Source organism: Hyla sarda, chromosome 9 (genome assembly GCF_029499605.1).
Source record: "Hyla sarda isolate aHylSar1 chromosome 9, aHylSar1.hap1, whole genome shotgun sequence".
In the NCBI taxonomy this organism is placed as follows: domain Eukaryota; kingdom Metazoa; phylum Chordata; class Amphibia; order Anura; family Hylidae; genus Hyla; species Hyla sarda.
In genome coordinates, this window is record NC_079197.1 from 25,159,863 (window position 1) to 25,180,362 (window position 20,500).

The 20,500-nt window shown below is 43.0% G+C and overlaps 2 protein-coding genes across 4 annotated transcripts in view; one reads left to right on the forward strand and one right to left on the reverse strand.

Annotated features, from left to right (window-relative positions):
* PFKFB1 (6-phosphofructo-2-kinase/fructose-2,6-biphosphatase 1) overlaps positions 1-20,500 on the reverse strand; it is a 79,864-nt gene that overhangs the window by 36,886 nt on the left and 22,478 nt on the right. Inside the window, exon 1 of one of the 3 annotated variants that reach the window (XM_056540256.1) lies at positions 15,094-15,399. The exons of the other annotated variants lie outside the window; for them this stretch is intronic. Coding sequence (XP_056396231.1) covers positions 15,094-15,244 — 151 coding nt within the window. The 5' untranslated portion in view covers positions 15,245-15,399. Of the gene's footprint in view, positions 1-15,093; positions 15,400-20,500 lie in introns of those variants that run through there. 3 annotated transcript variants of the gene reach the window in all.
* APEX2 (apurinic/apyrimidinic endodeoxyribonuclease 2) overlaps positions 738-20,500 on the forward strand; it is a 59,284-nt gene continuing 39,521 nt past the window's right edge. Inside the window, exon 1 of the mRNA XM_056540255.1 lies at positions 738-759. The gene's annotated coding sequence lies outside the window, so the exon portion shown is untranslated. The remainder of the gene's footprint in view (positions 760-20,500) is intronic.

Here is a 20,500-nt window from a genome sequence, read left to right on the forward strand (position 1 = left end):
TGATGATGCCCGAGTGCTGTACCCTGGTCTTTTCGGTGTATGCTTCTTACTGAGCATCGGGTCCTATCATGGTGATCATGGGCTGCCCCAGCGGTTCAGCGAGACCCCCCTAAACACACACACACACACACACGTTTACAGCCTGTGGATATGTTAAAGGGGTATTCCAGGCAAAACCTTTTTTTATATATATCAACTGGCTCCGAAAAGTTAAACAGATTTGTAAATTACTTCTATTAAAAAATCTTAATCCTTCCAATAGTTATTAGCTTCTGAAGTTTTCTGTCTAACGGCTCAATGATGATGTCACGTCCCGGGAGCCGTGCATGATGGGAGAATATCCCCATAGGAACTGCACAGCTCCCGGGATGCGAGTCATCAGAGAGCAGTTAGACAGAAAACAACAACTCAACTTCAGAAGCTAATAACTATAGGAAGGATTAAGATTTTTTAATAGAAGTAATTTACAAAATCTGTTTAACTTTCCGGAGCAGATAGAGAGAGAAAAAAAAAAGTTTTGGCCTGGAATACCCCTTTAACTTTTAAACGAAAATGTCTGCAAAAATTATGCCGATTTTTATTACAGCGTATCTTCTTGGCTACCAGAGACTATTCTGTCTATTTCAGGTAAGCAGACTTTAAATTTCACGGGACTCAAAAACGTGTTGCAACTTCGGAGTCCCACAAAACAATATATGTTCAGGAACTGGATTGAATGTCATCACTACTAGACTGAATTTGGTCCGTTGATGTCAATGGGTAAGTCAGCACACCTTTATACCAGTATATCCAGATACACCTTAAGGGGGAGATTTATCAAAACCTGTGCAGAGGAAGAGTGGTGCAGTTGCCCATAGCAACCAATCAGATTGCTTCTTTCATTTTCCACAGGCCTCTTTAGAGGCCTGTGGAAAATGAAAGAAGCAATCTGATTGGTTGCTATGGGCAACTGCACCACTCTTCCTCTGCACAGGTTTTGATAAATCTCCCCCTAAATGTACAGGGCAAAACTGGTATGACACCTTCTATATTCTCATACAAGGACTGCTAAATGACGATCCTTTGTGTGATCCTGCCCACAGGAACCTTTATTAAGCGCTGATCTAGTTGATCGGTTCTCAACTGAAAGCCATCGCTTCGTCCAATATCACTTAGGACAGTTCTTTATAGAACTTATCAGGACAGATTTACCGTAGTTGGACCTTCCATGTTTTTCTTTGCTGCCAAAAACTTACATTAGTTGTACGTACTTATGTAGCTTATGTAACTTATGTCAGTGACCGCCAAGTGTAAGCACCCGGATGGGGCCACTGTAGCAGGTAGTATTGGTGGTAGGGCTGGGCGGTATGACCAAATGTGTGTATCACGGTATTTTTGTAACTTTTGGCGGTTCCACGGTATATAACGGTATTTCCTCCTCCTTCACCCGCCCCCCCCCCCCCCCCCAATTAATTATTAGCCCAGCGCTGCCCCCATCGGGGTAAATACTCACATGTCACCCGCAAGCACTGCCCTCCTTGTCCTGTTCGTTGTGGCCGCCGGTGCTGACACTCTATACTGTGCGGTATCCCTATGCCCGGGCTGCAAAAGGTAAACAAAATAAACTAACTCATGTTACTACGTCGGCCTTACGCTGGGAGCCATCAGCCCATCACCGGCCGCAGCGATGTTCCTCGGCCGGTGATGGGCTGAGTCCACTGTCATGTAAGAAGCCGGCCGGCTTCTTACATGACAGTGCGCTCAGCCTATCAACGTCTGAGGCGGAACATCGCTGCGGCCGATGATTGGGACGGGAACGTCGGACAGCTGCCAGCCTATCACCGGCCGCAGCGATGTTCCACCTCGGCCGGTGATAGGCTGAGCCCACTGTCATGTAAGAAGCCGGCCGGCTTCTTACATGACAGTGCGCTCAGCCTATCAACGTCTGAGGCGGAACATCGCTGCGGCCGATGATTGGGACGGGAACGTCGGACAGCTGCCAGCCTATCACCGGCCGCAGCGATGTTCCACCTCGGCCGGTGATAGGCTGAGCCCACTGTCATGTAAGAAGCCGGCCGGCTTCTTACATGACAGTGGACTCAGCCCATCACCGGCCGAGGCGGAACATCGCTGCGGCCGGTGATAGGCTGACGGCTGTCCGACGTTCCCGTCCCAAAGAAGCAGATGAGGCCGGTACCGGACCAACGGGAGGCGAGTTAAAGTTTATTTTGTTTATTTTTTGCAGCCCTGGCATAGTGATACAACATAGGGATGCCACACAGTATAGAGCAGTGGTCTTCAACCTGCGGACCTCCAGATGTTGCAAAACTACAACTCCCAGCATGCCCGGACAGCCGTTGGCTGTCCGGGCATGCTGAGAGTTGTAGTTTTGCAACATGTGGAGGTCCGCAGGTTGAAGACCACTGGTATAGAGTGTCAGCGCCGGCGGCCGCAAAAAACAGGAGGACGAGGAGGGCAGCGCTCGCGGGTGACATATGAGTAGTTCCCCGATGGGGACAGGGCAGCGCTGGGTTGATAATTCATTTATTCCTGAGGGGGAGGGGCCAAACTGGTATTGCGGTATGGGGAAAAATTCATATAGTGCAGCCCAAAAATTTCGGCATTTGGTATGAAGCGGTGTACTGTCCAGCCCTAATTGGTGGCTTATGATCTTTGGATGTTACGTATACAGCTGGGTGTTTACATAAAGAGAGTCACAGCTGTGCTTTATAAAAGGGCAAAGGTTAAGTTCAATGCCCTATTTATCTAAATACTCTAGCCAAGGAAAAGAGGCCTGTAGGGACCCATGACTTAGCAGCGCCATTCCTGAGCTACATTACTGCACAGTATTAAATGCCATTCATGTATTCCTTGTGTTGGCCCTCACCGTACGAATGGCCTAGGAGACAAAATGACCGTGTGGCTTATTCCAAGGTACATTGCATGTCTTGGTCACTAGGCAGGTTAGCTAAATTCTTGCACAAAAATCCCCTTGTAAGGACAACCCTCTATTACACTGTAGACAGAACTCCCTTTCAGGATAATGGGAAAGCTAGGTGAGCCTAAAGATTGGGAAGGCCTGGGGGGGGGATTGGGAAGGCCTGTTTTTTTCAGAATAATAATAATAAAAATTAATAAATAAAAAAAGGGAATATGTAAGGAATATGTTTTTTTATAATGAAATAATATGCTTCTAAGGCTGGGTTCACACCACGTTTTTCAAATACGGTAACCGTATACGGTTTTCCACAAAAAAACGTATACGACCGTATGCATAGAGAATGCATTGTAAACCGTATTCCAAATGTTGCGTACGGTTGCATGCGTTTTGCCTCGGATACGGTTTTGCCGATTTTTCAACCGTAGGCAAAAACGCTGTTGACCACGTTTTTGCCTCCGGTTGGAAAACCGTATGCGGTTCTTTTAACATTGTTGTCTATGAGAACCGTACACAGAATTTCAGAATACGGTTGCACACGGTTTTTCGAATGCGTTTTTGGAGTTGACACATGCGCAGATTGGAATTTCAATAGAACAATAGTAACTTTATTAAATTGCTGGAAAACTAATTCCAACAAAATAGCAAAACCGTTGGCAAAAACTGATGCAAACGGATAGAACCGTACACGTTTTAATTTGGAGTCATACGGTTGCATACGGTTTTTGCCATACGTTTTTTAGCGGAAAACCGTATACGGTAACCGTATTTGAAAAACGTGGTGTGAACCCAGCCCAACATGGTTTTCCAACATATAGACCTGCATGAAAGACATCTGACAATCTTTATACTAAGAAAGCAATTTTTGAAGAAGAGCAATATGTATTCCTGCCTGTAGGGGCGCTACAGGGAAAAGGCTTCAGTGTAGTTTGGTTGTGGCTGAGCTCCGTCTTGGTATTACAGTAATTGATGGTTTCTGTCCTCTCAGATCGGCCTTCATTAATATTTATTTGATTCCCTTTAAAGGGGTACTCCACTGCTCAGCGTTTGGAACAAAATGTTCCGAATGCGCAGGGAGCAGGTGATGTCATAGTCCCGCCCCTCATTACATCACACCCCGCCCCTCAATGCAAGTCTATGGGAGGGGCGTGATGGCTGCCACGCCCCCTCCCATAGACTTGCATTGAGGGGGCAGGGTGTGACATCATGAGGGGCAGGGCTATGACGTCACAAGCTCCCAATACTGGTTCTAAGCATTCGGAACATTTAGTTCCAAACGTTGAGCAGCGGAGTACCCCTCTAAATGTTCTCCCCCATCACAGGTAATGTTTGTTAGCCTATTTATAAATCTGGTTAATAAAGCTTTTATTTTTCTCCTCATAGCAAAATGGTGAGAGCAATATCCAGCATGGATACTACTCCACTCTGCATCTCTTTACATTTTTACGATAATTTTCATTTTTCAGCAGGATTTTTTATTTTTTTTTATACATCTCTAGGTAAGCCGTTTGTTTCTCAGAAAGCTGGATGACATCCAATAGCCTAGATATAACCTGGGCGGAATATTAACCACACCAGTGGCCTTACCTAAAGTTATATACAACAAGGCCTCCAATTTGCCAAAGGCTATTTATAATCCTGATGAGTTATGTGGCCTTTGAGCTTCCTAAAGCCATACACATCAGATACACATCAGATACACATCAGATACACATCAGATACACATCAGATACACATCAGTGTTGGCCAAAGTCACAGGGAAACCTAAAGAAAAGCTCTTATTAAATCAGCCCCGCCATTCTGCAAGTGTTCCCCGTACAGAACTTGTAGAGTTCATACCCTTAGCAGAATCCTACTCAGCGAGGGATATGTCTAAGTCTCAAGTCTGTCATATCTAATAGCAAGTCAATGCAAGAGGGTGAAAAGCACCTTAAGTCCCAGCAAGGCCACAGGGCTCCCCCGGGTTACACTACATTCCTCTACTCTGCTCTGTACTGCGAGTATGCCTCAGTAAAAAAAAAGACAATTATCCATAACCTGGCATCAGTGTGTTTATTGCCCTGTGTTTGGCCCAGGAGAAGCTGTCTCCACCTCGGACCGTGTAGGTTAACAGTGCACTGGCATCACGATTTGACAATTATATCTTGTACCCCCGTGCAAGATATGGGCCAGCTATGGGCATCATGGCCCAGCCCAGATACAAATGCAACCCATATACCTATCACGATGCCAGTAATTTACTGAATCTGGTAGTTTGATTTATGATCCCAATGAGCTGGCACCATGGAGTACAGGAGATCCTCTTTGTTCGCTATAGGAGATAAATATATGTGTATAGTGAACTAGTTCACTATATTCTGTACTACAGTTGACATTGTTTAGGATTACCATAAAATCTTAAAATGAAACGGTCGTGACCCAGAGAAACAGCTGTGACCAACTTAAGCCTCCAAGTCACAATAATATATTGGATTAAGAAGGAAAGAAACGTTCCTGCGCGTTTACAGGAATATGTTAAATTTACCAGAGAGATTGTCTCTGACCAGAAAGTGTCTGCGCTAAACACAAACCCAATGGAATGCGAATAATATAGTCATGTGGACAAGAAAGCGCAAGGCTACACGCAATGCGGCCGATCACATCTTAATAAAGCCCTGCAGCATTCTAGATGGTACTGGAAAATATTAAGTGTTAAAATATTAAATTTTAAAAATGTAATGCAGCCACTTCAGTCTCTGATTTATATAGGGTGTCACCCAGATTTTCCAGGGTTTCTGAACCGGGGAGGCCCCAGCTGCTTCAAAACAACTCCCAGCATTCCCGGACATTCCCTTTGGCTGTCCAGGCATGCTGGGAGTTGTAGTTCTGCAATAGCAAAGAGGCGCACACTATTATATAGTTCATCAAGCCGGCCCCACAAGGCTCACCACCCAGCTTTCCCAGGCTACTGTAATTCTAACCAGCTATGCAGTATACATCCTGCTGCATAACTAGGTAGGTTTAAAATTTAGGAAACCAGGCGACAAAATCCATGGGAAAGGACCAGGCAGACATTTTTTTTTCTGTAAAAAGGAGTGCTTCAAAGGAGGGTACCGGTCTGAGCATGGCGCTGAACACAGAGGATCAAACGAATGGATAAAAGCAATGGTAGTTTATTCTCCCATCATGCAACACGTTTCACTGCAACTTCATCAGGCAACACTGTTGCAGTCAAACGCGTTGCATGATGGGAGAATAAACTACCATTGCTTTTATCCATTCGTTTGATCCTCTGTGTTCAGCGCCACATTCAGACCGGTACCCTCCTATGAAGCACTCCTTTTTACTTCCATGCCAGACTGGTCGGCTGTGGACACCATATCTTTATGTGCTCACCATTGTTGTGTATGTGGATACACAACCACCGTAGGTGAGCGTTTAATTTACACCATTACGTATACCTCACAGGTTTATCTTTTAATACACCATGGAGCGCTGTATCCCCTCTTTTTTGTTATAGCTATTTTTTTTTCTGTGTCCAACGTCAGAAATGGATATAAATAGGAAGTGGCTTTAGAAACGTGCCATATGGTTTACTGTATTAACATTTCATCAAGATCTGGTAACAAAACAAGATCAGAAAACGGAGTAAAGATAAAAGACAAAATAAAAATATATTCTCCTCAAATTACAGAAACAGCGTAACTTGTGGTGCTGCACCATTTAGGCAACTCACATTAACGTCTAAGGGAGTTACAGAAACTGTGTAAAACAGCTCTGTCTGCCAATACCAGGCTGGGCTGGGCTGAATGGTGCCGCAGCACACCTTCTCTCCCATTTGCATCTTCCATCTCGCAGAAAACTTTAGAGCAAGATGGAGAATAAAGAGGAGGGGGGCACCGACAGCCAGCCGTGTTTTCTACAATCTCGTCAAAAACTTAGAGCACAGCCCAGTGCCCTCCTTTCTCCTCTTCCCTGCTATGGACGCACTAAAGTTTTCTGCTACATAAAAGAAGCAAATAGGAGAGAAGGTGAAGAGCAAGTCAGCAACCATCTCACAATTTTCTACAATCTCACAGAACACTTTAGAACATGACAGACCTCGATGCCTATTGCCAGGCTATGCAATTGATCAGTGGTGATCCAGCTGATCACTAAAACCAACTGGACACAAAACAAAACATTTTATTAAAAAAAAAAGGTGAAATGCCGCCACGTTTCGAGCTACAATTACCTCTTAGTCATGCACATTTTTTTTTACAGTGCTATCGTTTGAGATTTGGAAGCCAATGTTCTTTCCTTACCAGAACAAACTGACTGGAAAAAGTTTTATAGAGCCAACAGGTTAGTTTTTTCCTATCAATTGCAGGAGCATCCTATCGTCTATGTCTTGCTCCTGATTTTAGTCTTGTAAAAAAAAAAAAAAATCCATTTAATCACAGACACCAGATAAGGGATCGTTCTCATGTCCATTTTGCTCCTGTAAATGGAGCTCTGGTCATTTTATCGGAAGGACAGGAGCAGAGAAATAATAATAATAAATAATAATAAATATATACATACACATACACATGGAATTATTTTTTTCTCTCCACTCAACTCCTAAAACAAAATATCGGACACCCAACAGACCCCATTCAATTCAATGGGATCTGTCAGGACAGGGCATTGACAGTTTTGCTAAGATCTGTTCGGTGCAAATTCAAAATAAAAAAATTAAAAAATAAAATAAAAACACAACTGAACAGGTCCTAGCACAACGGATGTATAAATTTGCCCTTGAAGGAATTTTACACTAGCATCTTATTTTAACCTTACAGTTAAGTTGTGCGTATTTTTTGTTTCCTTTATCCAATATTTTAACTACCAATTGTAACATCTTTCCTATCCCATTAGTGCAGAATAAAAGACAAAAACAGCAGCAATTCTTTATAAAAGATAAAAATAAAAACCACATATAATAATGCATCCATACATAATGTTCCCGGCCTCACACAAGGTCATAACTGTGGTGTAACCATGCAAAAAAAAAAAAAAAAGCTTCGGACAAAGATTCTCTGTCCCTCTAGATAAATGGAGGCACGCTCACTACAATCCATCCGCCAGCAATAGCTTTTATAGACTACAGCCAGCCGATAATTGTAGACTGTAAATGGCACACTAGTAAAAAAAAAAAAAAAAAAAGACGAAAATGGAAAATACCTGAAGTTATTAGGCACCTATAAAAGTGGAAAATAAATCATTCACTAAGGCTGTCGTCAAAGACGGAGAAGATCATTGAACAGGGGCGATGAGGGGAGCAACAAGGTATCATGGGGTTTTATACTATGATGTTCGGTCTCCACCACTGTGGAAAATTCTGCAGATACAACTCACATACACACTTCATAGATTGCCACGTCACCGTAGATTTCATTTCCCAGATCCATCACTACTGTGAACCCCCACTATGTTCACACAAAGTATTTGTCCAGTTCTTGAGCTGTAAAAATGGCACACACACAAATAATAGCAACCACAAAACACAAAAAAAAATTATAAAATAAAATTGTATATCAAATATATACTGTATACACTACAATATATATATATATATATATATATATATATATATATATATATATATATATATATATATACATATATACACACACATACACACACATATATACACATACATACACACTGAACTCAGTGTAACAGCAGCTGGCAATTCCCTGTCAATAAAAACACAGACAGAAGTGTCAAAAGCTTTGATCGGTTGGGGTCTCCGACTTATGGGGCCATCTACTGAAGCAGAACGGAGATCTCTGAGCCAGGAGTGAAGTGCACTACCATGTGCTCTTCCCGCTTGCTTTAAACATTAGTGGGAGTCTGAGCACTGAGACGCCACCATTAAAAACTGTTAACCAAGTCTCTATGACATGTAAAAAGTTTTGATTTTTTTATGTCAGGTACACTTTAGGTGTAAGGTCCTTTTTCTATTTTAATAACATTACCATTAAGATAAACATTATCTTTTGCCAAAAATGGTTGGTTTGCAAATTGCATAATAGCATTTTCTACAAAAAAACAAAAAAAAATAAAAAAACAGTGTCAGAAGAATTCAAGAGAAATTCATGGGGAATAATTTCGGTCAGGAAATTGTTGCCTTCTTTTCTGAATTTAGCTTGAATTCCACTCGATTTTCGGTCGGGCAGAATTTTTTTTTACCATTCGCTTTGTTGGATTCTGCTCGCGGATTCCGCTTGAAGAATGAGCATGTTCTTTCTTCGAGCAGAAAGAAATTCAGCGTTGGAATTCTGCTAGCAGAATTTCCGCAGTGTGAACAGGACAGCGGAAAAAACATTAAAGGACATCTGCAACGTGATTAACACTTATCCTCTATCTACAGGATAGGGGATAAGTGATCGCGGGGGGTCCGACCGCTGGGACCTCTGTGATCTCCTGTACGGGACCGCGGCTGTCCCGTGCAGGGGGTGTGCCGGCCGCAGCATGACGTTGCAGCCGGCACGCCACCTCCATACATCTCTATGGGAGAGGCGGGGAGGCAGCGTTCGTGCCTCCCCCATAGAACTGTATTGGCACGGGGAGGAGACGGGCGTCACCGTCGACCTCTAGGTCGACGCAACGCTCCTTAGCGCTCACCATGAGCGCTAATGGCGGCACCCCGTACAGGAGATCACAGGGGGTCCCAGCAGTCGGACCCCCCGCAATCAAACACTTATCCCCTATCCTGTGGATAGGGGTTTAGTGTCATACCGCTGCAGTTGTCCTTTAAAGTCAATGGGCACAGGAAATGTGCATTAATTTGGAGCGGAGAATTCAAGATAAATTACTCGAGTAAAGTCCTCTTGAATTTCTCCGTGTGAACGCACCCTTAGGCTTCGTAGACATCTTCAAAGTATGACAAAAAGGTAGCAAATGTGGGGGTCCAGCTGAAGCCCCCACCGGCTCCTAAAGGAGGACCATAACATTCCTCAGTACCCCCATGCATTATGCATTTTACAGGCCAACCAAACTAAATGGGGTCCTGTATAAATAGTACACCGATGCGTAGGTGCGCCAGATTTATTAAATATTGGCAAGCAATATGATAAATTTTGAAAAATGCTACACATTTCCTAAAATTTCACTTCAGTACACCATTTTCTATTGTCAAATCAGGGACTTTTTATCCTGTTGTGCAAAAATTTACAACTTTTCTACACACCAAAAAGCTAAGCCATGTCTAGGCTGGTGTATATTTACAACTTTTTTGGAAGAGTTTGTGACAAATTTTCAACAATTTTTGAAAATGTTGCAGCTAATAAATCCCTTACCACTCCAAAAAGCTAAATGTGGTGGCCCAGTACAGGATGGCGTTTCCCTGTACCTCTCCTGCCCTGTCAGGCAGTGTCCCTTCATGTCCCCAGGCCCCCCCCCCCCCTCCAGTGTTACCCACAGTGTACATAGGTTATACATTAAAAGTGTAATGTTTCTTTAATTGCTATGACCATGTGATTGTTACCCAGGAGGCACTAGTGACCAGGTGACCCATGGGCTCCCTGCACAGCCCCCCCTATATAACCAGGGGAGGGGCTGCAATCCCTCTCTGAGCACATCTAGCTTAGCTCATTGCTATTCCTGCTGAGGTCCAGTGCAGTCGTCTCAGTGTGTGTCCGGAGCATTGGAGGCCTCAAGCCTAAAGTCTGCAGCCACAAGTCAGCTCAAAGTCATCGTCTTGTCAGTCATCAGTCAGACTGTGCGAAAGGCCCCCCTTTTATCCTGCCAACACATCCCCCCTTTCCCTTTGTTCCCAACAACAACGACATGACAATAGTTAACCTTAATAATTGGACGTGGGGGTCGGCCACAGTTTTATTAACTCCGCATACATAACCATAAAATGAACCTCCAACCTCCTGTAGGTTGGTGACCAGAAAGGAAGCGCACTGCCAGCCGCCGGCAATATCCAACGGGCAACTCAGCCATCCACCTCCATTACTTAACTAACTGACTCCTGTACCGCCAGCTGTGACTTGAAAATCCAAAAAGGAAGGCACCATAGTCAACTCCGATATCTTCCAGGCCAATGAACCTGTCACATCAGCATCCCGAACGGTAAACCAGATAAATGACAAAACAGAGAACTAAAATAAACCAAATTCTACTGCCTCCATCTCTATAGAAATTCCGTTATGTTGTTATTATATTGCATATCTCAACAGAGGTAACATCAAAACAAAAAAGCCTTGAGGGTGGGAACTCCTGCTGGATAAACTGGTAAGAGGAGGGGAGGGAAAAACACAGGGCTTATATATCCCCATTGCCCACCCCTTCCTGTCCTATACATGCATCCCCTGATTAACCCCTGCTGGTACCTCAAATACTCCTATACTAAGTCAAAGGAGGAAGAGAGGGGGGGGGGGGTAAATTAACTCTGGGCTGCCCAAACCCCTTCCAGGACCAGCGGTATTACTTTTGGGTGGTTAAGGCCAAACCACACCCTGGCATCACGACAAGAAGGGGTTAATAACATCTGCCCCTTGGGTTATAACATCTACCCTGAATTGCACCCCGCTGACACCACACTAACAATATACTACATTCAAGTGGTTTTCCTTACAGGACATTTGCAGCCTAAATACACTTATCCCCTATCCACAGGATAGGGGATAAGTGTTTTATCATGGGGGTCTGAATGCTTGGACCCCTGCGACCTCCTGCACTGCCGTAGCTCTCCCATGCAGGAAGCATGCCGACCGCAGCATGACGCCGCGGCTGACACACCTCCTCTATGTAGTTCTATGGGAGAGGCGGGGAAGCAGTATTCGTGCCTCCCCGCCTCTGCCATAGAGCTGTATGGGGAGGGGGCGTTGAGAGGGCGTACTGTCGATCTCAGTGAGGATAGACGCTACGTGCATTAGCCGCAGCACAGCGGGACAATGCTGGTCCCAGCGGTTAGACCCCCTGCGATCAAAGATTTATCCCCTATCCTGCGAATAGGGGACAACTGTATTTAGGCTGAAGATGCCTAAATGTATTAAGACACAAACTTTAAAAAACACACACACATACACACTTCAAACTAAAAATAAATTCCCCCCCATGGAGACCAGTGTAGGTCCAAGCTGGTAGACCTCAGGTCTAAAAGTTATATAGAAGTGGCGGTCCAGTCCATGACATACAGAGGGGTTTATGACCTAGAGAACAGTTGTGCAATATTAAACTTTCTACATTGCTTCAGAATCTATCCTCTTTGGCATGTAAATATATATTATTCCATTATCTCATGTAATTTGCATCTTAAAAATTGTTATATTCAGATGAATTGTGTGAGAATATTGAAATTGAAGCATATTCAGGCATACAGAAAAGCATGTAAAATGTAACTTTTATACTATGAACCATAAGTGTCCTTCCAAAAAGTTGGGGAGGAATGGAACTAACCAGAGTAGAGGCCACTTTATTCAATTGCCCTCAGGGTGGCACAACGACCCATCATATGACAAATAAAGAAAAAAAAATAATATATATTATAATTATTATTACTCTTATTTTTAATGTTACAATATTAATTGGTTCCAGGACGACCAATGTAAGTTGAAACCATTGTATGTTGAGACCAGAACTCTATGGAAACCTGGTAATTGGTTCTGAAGACCCAAAATGTCATCCAAAAATAGGAAAAAAGTGAAAATTAAAAGAAAAACAAGAAGATGACTAATATAGATAAAGCAAATCCCCTTACATATAAAAGTAATAAAGGTCAGCTGGGAGCTGTAAATCACTGTCTATGTCAGTGTTTCCCAAGCAGGGAGCCTCCAGCTGTTGCAAAACTACAACTCCCAGCATGCCCGGACAGCCAAAGGCTGTTCGGGCATGATGGGAGTTGTAGTTTTGCAACAGCTGGGGGCACCCTGCTTGGGAAACACTGATCTATGTAGAGGACAGGAGCTTCTTCGGGGTCCTGTACAGTACATAGTGTCCTAAAAAGTTACATGGAGTCGCCCTCACCTGGTGTCCAAAGGAGCAGTTAACCCTGGTACAGGTAAAGTGTACAGAACATGTAATACCTCTCTGTACTGTAGGGGGCGCTACCAGACACCAGCCAGTGCATACGCTTCAGTAATACAGGGGTCTTACCAGTAAAATGCCCATTGTGATTGGTCAGTTCTTCCGGCTATTGACACGTTTCACAGATCTGGACTGTCTGTAGCATTGTATGTTGAGTCTGGTTTCAACTTACAATGGTCTAGAAAAGACCATTGTATGTTGAAACTATTGTATGTTGAGGCCATTGTAAGTTGAGGGATCACTGTATATATCACAAAAAACAAAAAAATAAAAAACAAAAAACACACAGTCTACTAAGTCACAGGTAATGCTCAATCGTACAAAAATTGAGAAGCCAAAGGGTGGTCAACCTATCAAAAAAGAAGGAATAAGAAGCCATAAAGTGAAGGAAAAGAAGAAAACTGGAAAAAAAGTAAAATAGGCAAGGGTAGTGTAGGGTGGGAGACATGTCACTTTTTGACACCAACTGCAACGTATCCCTGCATCTTTGGGAAAATTTGCGGGTCATCAAAGGCTGTCCGGCCATGCTGGGAGTTTTAGCTTTGCAACAGCTGGAGGCACGCGTTGGGTAACACTAATATACTAATATGTACATTATACAAATAATCAACTAGTAATCAGTCGAAGGCTGTTCGACCATGAAGTTTTGCAACAGCTGAAGGCACACTAGTTGGGAAACACTGTACTATACTAAGGTGTACATTTGGATAAACGGTTACAAACCAGACAGATTTGCCTTGACAAACTTAGGCCCCTTTCACACTGGCGTTGTGCCATGTTGGAAAAGGTCCATTAGACACTTTTTTTGTGTGTGTGCCTTTAATAACATAAGTAATCCGGATGGGGCACAACGGGCAACAACGGGTCCACACAGATCCCATTTAGGCTCCTTTCACACTGCCGCTTTGACATGGCAGTGCGACGGACGTCAGGGAACAATGGGAGAATAGCGGGAGAAAAAAAAAAAAACCATAATGCGATGTCATTTTCTCCCGCTACTCCCGTCAAAAAACAATGTGCCCGACGGACCCCATAATAGATCTGTCGGGACCAGTTGTTGCAAGTTGCGCCCCAACAGGATAATGGACGTTACAGAAAGCCACAAAAAAAAAAGTGCCTAACGGACCTTTTCTGACGGGGCACAACAGCAGTGTGAAAGTGGCCTTACTATTATGGGGTCCGTCGAGCACCACTGTTTTTTGATGGGAGAAAAAAAAAAAAAAAAACGACATTGCATGATGTATTTTTCTCCCACTATTCTCCCAGTGTTCCCTGATGTCCGTCGCACTGTCGTGTCACAATGTGAAAGGAGCCTTACTTTCCTACTATTTCCCAGGGCAGGGGTTCCTAACCAGTGGTGCGTGTTGTGTGGGGGTACGCCACCGGTTGTGCGGGGGTACGCCAATGCGCTGATAAATACCAGCCAGCGGAGAATGGCCGCGGCAGCTCCCTGTATAGTATCGCGGCCAAAGCTGCGACTGTACGGGAGCTGCATGGTGGTTGCCGGGGAAACGTGTGACCTCCCCTCACATTGCGCGGAGGTGCCACAGCGCAGGAGGACGTCACACATCAGTGCGGTCCTGCCGAAAAGGACTCTGGGACACGCTGTATACCCGGACAGGCCACACGTTACACGCTATATACCCGAACAGGCCAGGTAACATGAAAAAAAAAAAAAAGTAATAAAATAAAAAAAGTGTATGGGAGGGAGGGTTTCTGTATGTGTAGTATATTTATTATCTCTTAACACAGGAGGATGGGGGGGGGGGAGAAATAATGGCACAAGGGCATTAAGATGGGGGGGGCGGGGGAGAAGGATAATGGCAAAATGGGATTAATATGGGGGTTAGGGGTGATGATTATCCCCTCCCCCACCCCACACACACACACACACACACCTTTCACCCTTTGGGGGGGTAGTCGCAAAAAAGGTTGAGAACCACTGTCCCAGGGACATAAACAGAAGTTACACACAACATTCAGCAGTCCCTTCTATCTGGTGCAGCTATCACTTACTCCCAGCTTTGTTTTGCATGTGAAATAAACCAGCTGTTTACTAGACCCCCTCCCTCCCAGTGCCCCTCTCCCTCCCTGGGTCCCCATGCTGGCCCTGGGGTGATAGGGGTCAGTGCACTCACATCCTCTCCTCTGCTGCAGCCTCTCACTCTGGTGAGGGATCCATATTTTCTGCAGCCTGGTCTGCTTCAGTTCCCTCAGCATGTCAGCCATCTGCTGCTTCTGTGTCTTCAGTGCCAGTGCACAATCTGGGTCTGTGTCCTGGGTATGCATGGTCAGAGAGGTTCCTGGGGGTTGGCACCTGATACAGCCGTGCCCAGTGTGTGGGTCACCTCGTGTAGCTTATCTGTAAGAGCAGAGAGCCATCTGTGTAGGCAGAACACTGTCACTCCTACCCTCCCCTTCTCCTGTGCTAGAAACTCCAGCCAGTATGGGAGGGACCCAACCCCAAGAGGAGGAAGCTAACACATCCATAGCCAGAAAATCTACATGGTGCCACCGCCTCCCCTATCCATTCACAGATCAATGGATTGCAAGCTCTTCAGAACAGCCACCGCCGTGCCGCCAAATTGCATCCTATACAAAAATGGGAGCAGAGAAGGGGTTAATCTCCGCTGCGTACGACAGATTGTAGACGTGTTCTTACCCTAATCTGGGTCACTTGCATAGAATATCAGTAAAACGCTGTGAACCGATTAAATGCTTGCATTTTTTTATTTTATTTGTACTTTTATTGTAAAAATTTACCTAAAAAATAAAATAAAAATTTTAAAACACATGTTGCCCCATATAGGCTTACAAAATTTTATAGGAGAACAAAGCAAAGTGGGGTGCCCACTATAGTTTAGTTCAGTATTTACCAACCTGTTGGCCTCCAGCTGTGTTGCAAAACTACAACTCCCAGCATGCCCGGACAGCCTTCGGCTGTCCGGGCATGCTGGGAGTTGTAGTTTTGCAATAACTGGAGGCCCACTAGTTGGAAAGCATTGGTCTATGAGTAGGCCTGCTGTCCATTATATTTGAGGGGTCAAAATGGGTATAACTCCAACCTGCACCTCCTCTTCAGCTATTGCAAAACTACAACTCCCATCGTGCCCTAATGGTCAAAGGCTTTACCTCTGATCCCAGAATAAATAACGTCACACTCCAATCACATCCAGAGCTGTATTCATAATTCTGCTTTTAAATACTGTCGTTTACGTAAATTATCCAAAACTGTATTCATAATTCGGCTATTGTTTACACTGGATTATATTCCAATCATTCAGAGCTGTATTCACAATTCTGCTATTATATGCAATGTATTATATTCCAATTATCCAGAGCTGTATTCATAATTCTGCTATAATATACACTGTCTTCTACTCCAGTCATCCAAAGCTGTATTCACAATTCTACTATTGTTTACACTGTATTATATTTCAATCATCCAGAGCTGTATTCATAATTCTGCTATTATATACACTGTCCTCTACTCCAGTCATCCAGAGCTGTATTCATAATTCTACTATTATATACAATGCATTATATTCCAGTCATCTGGAGCTGTATTCATAATTCTGCTATTATATGCAATGTATTATATTCCAATCATCCAGAGCTGTATTCACAATTCTCCTATTATATACAATGTATTATATTCCAATCATCCAGAGCTGTATTCATAATTCTGCTATTATATACACTGTCCTCTACTCCAGTCATCCAGAGCTGTATTCATAATTCTCCTATTATATACAATGCATTATATTCCAGTCATCTAGGGCTGTATTCATAATTCTGCTATTGTATACTGTATTATAGTCCAATCATCTAGAGCAGTTTTCACAATTCTGCCATTATATACAATGTATTATATTACAATCAGAGTTCTATTCATAATTCTGCTATTATATACTTTATTTTATTCCAATCATCTAGGGCCGTATTCACAATTCTATTGTATACTGTATTATATTCCAATTGTGGTGAACTGGGGTGTTGCAATGATTATTACAGGGTCTGGTGGTATTAACCCTTAATTGTCGTGACGCCAGGGTGAAGTTTGCTTAGTATTGGAGGTCCTGCCGCCAACCGGCCCACAAAACGGCAGGGATAATAAACGGAATGTCCACAGCAGATTGTATGAGATAACTGGAAACTTTTACTTGAACTTTTATGCAACAGGCTTTACAAGTATACAGTGTCTCTCGAGGTAACCGGGATGCAGGTTCCTCACAGGCTTTGCTGGGACTGGTAGTAATGAGCTTTACTCATTTACTCATGTGTACTAACTAGAGGCTTTGGGTGAATAGCAGTCACAAGGAATTGATAGATGGAGCTTTATAACTCATGTTTTGTAGTGGCTGCAGGATTCTTGGGCTTTGGCCTAGATGAATTGAGATTGAGGCCGATTGGGCTTGGCTTAATAGTCGGGAACTAAGAGAGTGCAGGAACAAGAGAGTGAATTTAGTGACTACAGCCCCTTATATCAGGGAGGCTCATTGGCCAGCAAACCTGTAGGTCCTGAACCCAGTGAACTCTGGGTACATCACATGACCCAGGAAGGTCCTTAAACATTTGTACAACTTAGCACAATTCGTAATTCTGCCATTATATAAACTGTCTTCTACTCCAATCATCAAGATTTGTATTCATAATTCTGCTATTATATACTGTATATTATTCCAATCATCTAGAGCTGTATTCATAATTCTGCTCTTACATTTTGTCTTCTACTCTAGTCACATCCAGAGCTGTAATCACTGGTTGATGGGGGCAGACATTACTTTAGTACATCAGAAAGCCTTACATCTGGCATACGATTCCTTGGGTCTCTGGTGCAGATTTTGTGTCCAGGAGTTTCAAGTTATTGCTATGTTTGTGGCCACAGACAATGAAATGTGTTTATAAAGTCAATGCACCCAGCAGTCGGAACATGGACGCGCTTCTGGTGCCTAGGCACCCTTTCATCATGTTTATGATTAAGTGTGCATAGGCACCAGAAATATGTCGGTGTTCCAGCTGCATGGAAATAAATAAAAACGGCGTCCAAGCGCACAGATTTGGTGGGTCCATCCAACTAACATGTTTGGGAATCTCACAACTCTCCAAGGACCGAAATATGGAAATTTAATTGCATGACCCGATTGTTTTTGGAGAGAGAAAACACCCCACAGGAGTCTGACAGCAGCTTACCCTTCCTTTCTTCATTCAGAATGCATGAAAATCAGCTGACAGCTATTGCATGGCCACCTTAAGAAAATAGATGTGGCCCTTAAAGAGTACCTCTCATTAACTTGCTACATTTTATAATCCTCCCAGTTCACTGCCCCTATCACGAAAAACCACCCCCCTGCCTTTATTTATTTTTATTTTTTAGTCTTCTACCTTGATATTACTCTGTATTTTCTGCTCAGCCTCAGTCAGATTCACAGACTGGCAAGGGGCGTTACCCAGCAGGCGTGACATCATCTGAAGCCATACAGGGGAGAACTTCCTCCCTCACTCTGCTACACACAGCCCAGAGCAGTTCAGTGTGAGATGAACTATGATTGGGTAAGGCTGCACACACCCCCTCTGCACTCCAGACTGCATTTCCTGATTTTGGACTTTTGCCAGGCCAGCAGGAGTCCAAAGTCTATGCAAAAGATGTGTGTGTGTGTGTGGGGGGGGGGGGGGGGGGTTGCTCTGGACAAGTAGGGAGATAGCTTTTTATTTTAATTTTAATCAAAGTACATTAGAAAGATTTTTTTATTTACCATAAGGGGTGCAATAGCAAATTAGTTTTAATGAGCCCATTTAAAGATAAGGTATCGCCTATATTTTTCTTCTTGATTACAGACAGATACTGAAAGTGTTCATTTTTCTAATCTGTTTGTTTTCTGATTGCAATTTTATTTTTTATTTTTGTACATTATTATGGGAGCTGCCATCTTGCCAGAGCCGCTTTTAACAGCTTTTAGTAATATGTTTTACAGCAGTACCCATGGACATAGATAACAATAGACTGATGCTGTCCGATAAGATGGATTGAAGACGTTACCAAGCATGCTCTGTGACCTGTTCAATGTTCATTTCACAGGGAGGGTGAAGGCTGATCTCTGCTGTGAATGGTGGTGGATCCAGTGTTATCTATCCAGTGGTGTCACTTTTTACTGAACTGTCTGTTTTGAGAAAAAGGCATTACTGGGAAGTGATCTGAACAGAACAGAAAGCGTCATGGCTTAGTTTGAGCCCTAGTGGAGTGCTAGTCTCGTCCTCACTATATGGACTTTGTCCCAGCCTGTGCAAAGATGATGCTGCACCTGGATAGGATTATATTCTGGATGGTATGGGGACCCCTAGTGGTCTTTCTTATAAGTCATGGTTTCTATACAAAGGAGATAACATTTGTTTTAAGTATATTAGGAAGGTTAATGTTTTGCCAAGATGTACAACATATAAAAAGTTTTGGATTCTGACAGTGACCATTTAGGGCAAAGCAGGAAGAAGCAAAAAAATATAAAATAAATAAAATTACTACATTTGTAAATTCAGCTCTGCTACATCATACACAGATTGCATGTAGTATATTTTTAGTACAAGGAAGAGTGGATATTTTCCATTCCAGGATTTCAACATGATGTGGTGATCCCAGTTATTCACCATCACACCCATGTTTTACAGGAAATTAATTGCATAGTATCAGATGTAGCAACACCTTCAGGAGATGGCGAGAAATTTCTTAGAAAATTTCTAGGATAAACTACTTATAGGTTTTGATGAAGTCCAAATATTTTGTGGTCACAGAATAAGACTATGTTCACACGGCAGAATTTCTGCATAGAATTCTGCATGGATTTATAGCCAATACACTTCAATGGGATTCCACTGTCCCATTCCCACAGCAGAAATGATGCTGCAGAATATCCATTGCAGGAACCCCGCTGCAGTGTATTGGCTATAAATTCACAAAATTCTGCCATGTGAACATAGCCTAAGACAGATCTTAATGTCTGTTGGATCCTGCTTAAAGGGGTACTCCGGTGGAAACCTTTTTTTTTTTTTAATGAACTGGTGCCAGAAAGTTAAACAAATTTGTAAATTACTTCTATTTAAAAATCTCAATACTTTCAGTACTTATTAGGAGCTTTATGCTAGAGAGAAAATTATTTTCTTTTTGAATTTCTTTTTTGTCTTGTCCACAGTGCTCTCTGCTTACACCTTTGTCCATGTCAGGAACTGTCCAGAGCAGCATAGGTTTGCTATGGGGATTTTCTCCTGCTCTGGACAGTTCAGCAGAGAGCACTGTGGACAAGACAAAAAGAAATTCAAAAAGAAAATCATTTCCTCTGTAGCATACAGCTGCTAATAAGTAATGGAAGGGCATTTTTTTTTAATAGAAGTAATTTACAAATCTGCTTAACTTTCTGGCACCAGAAAAAAAATTATTTTATATATATATATATATATATATATATATATATATATATATATATATATAAATAAATGTTGTCCCCCCACCGGAGTACCCCTTTAAGATAGTCTCTATAGGGTGGAGTCTAAAGA